This window comes from Anneissia japonica, unplaced genomic scaffold, assembly GCF_011630105.1.
Source record: "Anneissia japonica isolate Jap-2015-1 unplaced genomic scaffold, ASM1163010v1 scaffold685_len2926416_cov193, whole genome shotgun sequence".
NCBI classification, from domain to species: domain Eukaryota; kingdom Metazoa; phylum Echinodermata; class Crinoidea; order Comatulida; family Comatulidae; genus Anneissia; species Anneissia japonica.
The window spans coordinates 567,043-574,752 of record NW_022692922.1 but is presented as its reverse complement, the minus strand read 5'-3'; the positions used below and the strand labels follow the sequence as shown (position 1 = coordinate 574,752).

At 32.3% G+C, this 7,710-nt stretch overlaps 1 protein-coding gene across 2 annotated transcripts in view; it reads right to left on the bottom strand.

The window, feature by feature from the left end:
- Positions 1–1,327: 1,327 nt before the first annotated feature.
- Positions 1,328–7,710, bottom strand: part of LOC117100496 (ubiquitin-associated domain-containing protein 2-like) — an 11,396-nt gene continuing 5,013 nt past the window's right edge. The window contains exons 3-9 of one of the 2 annotated variants that reach the window (XM_033240210.1): positions 7,223–7,342; positions 6,047–6,150; positions 5,206–5,326; positions 3,009–3,320; positions 2,491–2,542; positions 1,747–1,957; positions 1,328–1,546 (exon numbers count right to left, since the gene is read on the bottom strand). In XM_033240210.1, the coding sequence (XP_033096101.1) occupies positions 1,767–1,957; positions 2,491–2,542; positions 3,009–3,320; positions 5,206–5,326; positions 6,047–6,150; positions 7,223–7,342 (900 nt within the window). In that variant the 3' untranslated portion in view covers positions 1,328–1,546; positions 1,747–1,766. Of the gene's footprint in view, positions 1,958–2,490; positions 2,543–3,008; positions 3,321–5,205; positions 5,327–6,046; positions 6,151–7,222; positions 7,343–7,710 lie in introns of both variants that reach the window. The other variant, XM_033240209.1, reaches the window with a different exon arrangement.

Genomic DNA, 7,710 nt, shown 5'->3' with positions numbered 1-7,710 from the left:
TTTGCGAACTTTTGATGGGCTTTTTTTGAAATGGGCTTCTTTTCGAGACTACTTTTGCAAAGTAAAAAGGGGGCTTCTTTTCAAAATGAATGCTGTAAATTTTGTGAATTTGTATTATAAAACAATAAATAAGGCCACTGTAACATCAATGGAGTGTATTTAACTGGCAGTAATTCACAAAAACCACTTTATAAACCAAGCTTGTATTTAAATTATTTTGTTTTCTGAAATTCATGTACAGTGTATGTACTGTACTATTGTATCTTGAAAAGAAGACTATGCTATCTTGAAAAGAAGCCCATGGGTCTCTTTTGAGATGGGCATCTTTTCGAGGCAAATTTTGCAAACTAAAGAGGAGGGCTTCAATTGAAGATGGGCTTCATCTCGAGATTAAGCCCACTGGGCTTCAATTCAGGGGATTACGGTATATACCCAAGTAAGTATATCTTTAAATTTAGAATCACTAAAACTTATTTCATCAAATGTTTTTACCACTCCTATAGTCTGTCATAATACAATTATCGTCACAATACTTAATACTTAATCTACTTAATACCAAAGCTTGTGGAATTAACAGAATGATGAGAAACATACTCAGCCAAGTTAAGAACACTATTATTTAATATGAAGCAGTTTGGTGTAAAAGAAGCTGTAACTGAAATATATTTGCGCTTCATAACCACAATGGAAAGGCGCAATATAAACCCATTACCAGTAACCACGCTAAAAACAAGAATTGTACACAAATCTCTAAATCATCATTGAGAAATGCCTCCCACTGACATTAAAGATGTATTGTCCCCTGAAAATGACATGTGAATTTTTGAATTCAAAAAAATGTGTATCCTGAATTTTATACTGGAAAATGATTAAAAATTAAACACTTCCAGTGACTAGACTGAGTGTTTCTATCATTTTTCACTGTAAAATTATAGGTAAATATTTTTAGTCATAAATTTTATGGTACTTCAAAATAAGCATGTTAATTTAAAAAATAATTTTTAAGATTTCTTTTTTTTGTATTTGCATGGGACAATAAATATAAACAATATCAGGATCAGGTGTGTGTCAAATACTGGCTGAATAACCTCTGCACACAACAAAACTGTGCTAAGATTAACATAAGCTTTAATTTGGTCTTTGAATGGCTTCCCTAGGATAAATAGATCCAGAGATATTAGCATTTAAAGTTTAGGTGTATGAGAACCAGGTTTTGAGAAAATCGGCCTCAAAATAAACTAACCTGTACAAATAATAGGACTAGAATTACAGAATATGCGAAGAGAACACTGTTTTAGTAAGAAAATTCACTTAAAAAGTACACAATCATAAAATATAAGTATCAAGTTATTCAAAAACATTAAAATCAAAATTTTGTAAAAATGTTGCCTTTGACCTATTTTGGTGAATATCTCAATATGATTTCACCAACGATGCGTCTCATTTCGTGGTAAGACCTCACAAATGTCTGGGAAATTTCTGATGATCAGTGGTATATATATCAGACCACAGGAAATTAATTAATTACAGACTTATGTCAGATTCACAGACAACCCATTAAGAAATATAATTGTATCTCATGTGTAATCCATGTACGTTCCATATAAGAATTACATTAATATACATGGTGGATTTTGGAACTTCATATATATAATATATATTCATTTATATATACTGTACTGTATTTATCCAAATACTGCATAGATCTCCCATGATTCTCTGTTGCACAAACACCAGAAAATAACATCAAAATGCTTGAGGTTCTGCTACTCATGTAGCAAAAGGTTGGTGGCCATCGAAACGTCGTTATCTGTGACGGACAAAGCATCAAGAACTTCTGACCTGCTAAACCCCATGTCGGTCAACTGTACTATCTTGTCTTCCGGTGGCTGTGGAGCTAGAGGGTGCTGTTGTGCTTGGTTTTCATTATCTGTATCAAACTGAGAAGAGGCAGCTTCTGAAAATAAATGTAATGGTTTTTTAAGTATTACTAGAAAACAGAGAGAAAGAGAAAGAAAAAGAGCTATGGAAAGGAAAATGCAGGATAAAATGAGACACCAAAATAATTGATTTATTTTTTATTTAATTATTTAATAAACTTTAATAACTTCACGAAACAAGTTAACAAAAAAAAGTATTGCCCAATGGGCAGAAACTGACGGAAAATTCTGGAAGCGGGCTTCACACAGCAGTGGGCGAAACAGCCACTTGACTTATTGATTGATACTAGGAGAGTTTACATCATCATATTTATACACAAATAAAACTAAACAATGAATACAACAATAGAAGTAAGTCGTCTCTGTACTACAACAGCAATCAACACCAAAGCTCTCTCCACACTATTAAGTTTTATGACAATTTGTGACATATGAACATGCTCATATATGGAAATTTCACAGATATTTGTCATATTAAACTTGAAAGAGCTTTAATTTCGAGAGGCAAATCGCAGCTACAGCGTCAACATAATCTACTATTCAACTTTACCTGCTTGTGGTTGGTTTTGTTCTGAGTTGTGAGTATTGCGTCTTCGAAATGCCTGTTAAAGGGGTTAATAAAAATGCAAATTATTCTTTATAATTACAAACGTTCATTACAAATGTGTTAATATTAACAAACCTGGTTTAGCTCAGTTTACATAGGAATGGTAATTTAAAGGTTGCAGGATTAATTCCCACACTTCTATATTTGTTTGCTTTATGTACAATTAATTAACTATAATCGCAGAGATTCATATTATTTTATTATATAATTATATAACAATTAGATATCACTTGTGTCTTTAGTGATTTGAATCTTTTAATTGAGCCAGTCAAAGTATTTTTAATTAATTTTTTTTTTAAAGTTTGGCATTATATTATTATTATTAATTCATCAATCGCAATCCATTTTCAGTTTATTTTTGTATTTATACATACAGTACTTTTTTTGAAAATTAATTTGTAATATACTATTTTAAATAAAACATTCATTCATCTCCCTGCATTGTGTTTATGCCAAAGTACCTGTCTCCTCCTGAAAAGTGGCCTTTGATGGTTTTGGTTCATAAAGCCCTGTGCTTGGGCTAGCAACATCTGCTGTTCTAATAACTCCAACCTTTGCTGTCTTTGGATTTCTTGTGTTGCTCCCATGGGCTGTGTAAGTGGCTGGGGAGGGTTAGATCTGAACACAGGCCCAAGCGTGCTACTAAAGAATTCTGCTACACTCTGTGGTATTGTAAACCACTGCTGGATACCAAAGACATTACATCGATGTAAAATTCCCATAAAAATCCCACATAGGGCAAATATTGCATTCATTGGCTCCGAAAACACTATCTGCAATAGAAATATTATTTAAATGAAATTTTTTTAACTGGGAATGAAGATACTTTTTGATGATATATCTCACTTGTTAGCTTGATTATGGCACTCTGTAAGTTTGACAATAAAAAAATATATCACCTTTAAAAGAAAAATGTAGATAATGAGATAATAATTCAAAATAATATACTACCTACCTAATAAAATATTATAATTAATAATAAATGAAAATCAATTACTAAATTATTACCACCTCCACCACCATATAAACCAACACCACTAAAGACAACAAAGACAAAAACAATAGCTTTCTGCATTTTTTCTTTTGTTATACAGTACCAATAATATTATTAACAATGATTAACAGTAACAATATACACAGTAATATGAAATAACTAGATTTGAACTTGTCACTGAGGACGAGTTTGGAGATCCGCAGGAAGTGCGTGCGGTGCAGATTGAAAAGTTTTAAATGCTCAAAATGGCCTAAAATATATGCTCCAATTAGTTTTTATAAAAGAAGAGTAATTTCGAGCATTTTAAAAGATTTACGCATGCGTAAGCGCACGTTTTGACGCCTGTACGCACGGTAATGGCACAAAAAGTTGACTCCTGGTATAAATACAGTGTCAGGAACCCAAAATATGTAATAAAACGTAAAATTTTAAGCATATATAATTGTTTACGCACACGTACGCAGACGTTAAGACGCGCAAACGGAAAATTAAGGTACCTGACATTCAACCTTGACCTGAAGTGTATGCACATTTAATATGATTCAGAAATGACAAATGGTTAAGATGATTATGGGGTCATCGAAGTTTTGAGGAGAGAAAGATGAAAGGGGGGGGGGTCAGAAAAAACATTTACTTTAACCATGATGACATCATCAAAATGTAAAAAGAAGTCATATATATGAAAGAGAATTGTCTCAGCTACAACATACTCAAAGTTGGGAGACGATTAACCAAGGATAAGTGAGATACACTCAAATGCATATTTTCAAAAATGACGTCATAGATAAAATTCAGTTTTATTGAATTCAGATGGCAATATGATGATGTCACAATGTCCGATCAGCCATTATGCTCTATAACATCATACTTACAACTCATGTGCTTTCAGAATTGGGAGTCACTTTTCATCCTAAGGAGTTATAACTGTTTAAAAATAGGCCTGATTTTAGCATAATTTCACTGTATATCGGCACAAACGCGCGCAAAGTTCACTATGTTTGATGTGTGCGTACGGCATTGTTATTGGCCATAAGATGACAGAAAAGATCAGAAATTTGTGAAAACAATGTCAGGAACCCAAAATATGTCAGAAAACATAATTTCTAGCTTCCATACGTGCTGTGCGCGTAAAAATGCATGCGCGTAGTGGAAAATTTCAAAAAAATTTGAAATGCTCAAAATGGCCTGAAACATGCTCTTATTTAGTCAATGAGTGATTGTGAGCATTTTGAAATTTTGATGCACGCGTACGAGAGCGTTATGAAGCGCACGCATAAAAAAAGGGTACATTACAGTCAACATTGACCTGAAGTTAATGCTCACTTAATACGATTTCGAAATGGCAATTGGTTAGGCTAATATGATCGATAATGTAAAAATGCAAAATTGCACGTAGATGACGTCACGCATGACTGGTCACCTTGAAAACCTTACCGTGACTATTCCAGGAGAAGCCAAATGTTCATTGAAGTGTGCTTGTGTGTGGGTCGCGGCAATTTTGAGATATTGTGCGAACAGAAAAGGGGAGAAAGAAAGAAGAATAAAAAAAAGAAGATGAAGATGATGATGATCCTGACAATAACAAGAGGTGATCCGCACTAGATGCAGATCACCAATTATGTTCTTATACAGTAACAATATACTGTACAATATCAAATACTTACTTGTAGTCCCATAAAATAAGTTAGTGTCTTTCTGCTAAATGGAACCCCGAGTACTTGAGTGGTTCCTGTTCTAGGTATATCCAAGTAGTACTTGACAAACAATGACATTAAAACACTCTGACTGCAAAAGAAAACAACCAAAATCAATAACCTTTCTTTTGTTAGCTACTTTTTTTTTTAATGATTTTATATTTGTTAAATTTATTATTTTATTGATTATTATCTCAAGAATATATACGTTTTTAGTTGTGTAGGTTTGGGTGTGTGTGTGTTCAAAATTTCTCAAAAAAAAGCTGTACAGATCTAAATAACATTTACAGGGATTGTGGGGCTGGGGGTTTGGGGCAGAACATGGTGTCTTTTTAAGATTAGCAGAGCGAAGTGGGTGGGGTGGTGCTTGGAAATTAGGAACATATTTTGGGAGATTTATTTTATAGAAAGGAGTTTGCAGTGGGCAAACTCTACTGAGAGCTCTTGTTACAAATATTATTGCTATTATTATTAATATTATTATTACCATTAGTTTTCATTTCTCTGTAACTTATTACTTTATTTTCTATGTCAATATATATTTTATAAAATATTGAAAATCTATTTTATAGATTCACTGGGTGGTTGTCTCAAATTAAATTTTAGACTTGCTAATATTAACAACATAGGCCTGTAAGGGTTGTAATATAAATGATTGAATGAACGAATGAATGTATGAAAGAAAAAATTAATGAAAGAGCAAGCAAGCATGTGAAGGAACTTATAAATAATGAATGAATTTATGTATGAGTTACTAATTTATTTTACTACATTCGCTGAAAAAAAAAATCACAAATTCTATTAAACTTACAATCCTGGTTGCCATGATATTCTGTCATATCCAGCAAATTTAAACATGAATAAAAATGTAACTTCTAAACTTGTACATAAGATGACCATTGCTAGAATATAAGACTGTAAAGGAAAAAAAACAGGTTGAAATCAAAACATTATTGAGATTTGAATTAAGTATAACTGACAACACATCATAGAGGAAGATGAGTATATTATAGTTATTACATGAATGGGTGAGGCTGTCAAATTTAGATGTTTACACTATGTCGGCCGACTGCTGATCTCAACAGACTGGAATTGGCCACCAGCTTAAAAAGGTTGAATACCCGAGTTTGGATATGTATGAGATCATTCTGGGCACCAACGTGGGTTATGACATAGGTTTGTCACATTTAAAATTAGTATGAAATTGGCAAAATCTAATGTAAAGACTTAAGATAATTTCAGTGTTAACTAGGCTGGATGGAGTATCAAACCCAGAAGAATTCTGTTAAACAATCAGCAAATTTAAGTTCACAGAATTTTGTGATCTAAATTAAACAAGCATCAGTTTCATGTTTGATTTGAAGGAGAAATGATAAATTATCTTCCAAGATTTACCTCTCGTCTACTTTACAACCACTAAACCTCACGCCAGTGCATTTGTTTACAACAATCATAGAGCTATTAAACATCGTGTAATGTCACGTGAGACGCATGTGGTCCGCCTTTCTGAGTGAAATTAGGCCTAGTGAGTGTCTTTGGTACAATAGTTCACGCATGCCACATGACATACATAGGCTGGTCTGCCGATTTCGCACTAGCTGTACCTCTGAAATCTAACATTTGCTTTGCTTCCTTCCTTGTTGATATTAGCAGGTTTTTCACAATAAAATATTAAATTTTAAGGTTTGATTCATGTTAAGATTGTTATTGTGTGATATAACTGAAATCACAAAATAAAGATCCTGTTGTACATGTCCATTATTTTGAAATCATGCATAAAAAACTTTGTTAGGCCAGAGCCATTGTCGGGAAATGAAGGTAAATAAATAGTCTTTAAATTATAAAATTATACAGTTACAAATATTTCATTTACTTGTATTTTCTGGTATTTATTATTTTTACAATATAAAATTTTGCGAAAGGTTTTTGTCGGGTAAAATTTTAAAAATTACCTTAAAGTATAAAGTAAAAACAACATTAAACTTACAGAGAACTTCCTTGATCCTGCCCTTCTTTCAAAAATTCTAAAATAATACAGAATTATAAGACCACACACCAGATCAGTTACGTCCAGGAACACAAGTTTACTTGATAACAACTTCCAAATCTAATTCAATGACAATGGTAATAGTAATGGTAATGGTGGAATATTTGTAGTGCGCCTTCCACAATAAAATCGTCTCAAGGCGCCGAAAAAAGGTAGGACCAAGAATTTAAAAGAAATTAAATTATATTATATCTTATATTAAAGAGCCTATATTAATCAGAATATTTTTTATTTTATTTATTATAAGTTAAATAAATATAAATAAAAGAATAAAGTAAATAAATAACAAATAGAAAATATATAATTAAATAAATAAATAATTGATAAATTAAGCCTTCAAAAACAGGCAGACCAAAGAATGGAAAAAACCAAGCAGCAACATGAAAAATGCGCACTCCTGTTGTTGAGACGGCGTCACCACCACTACC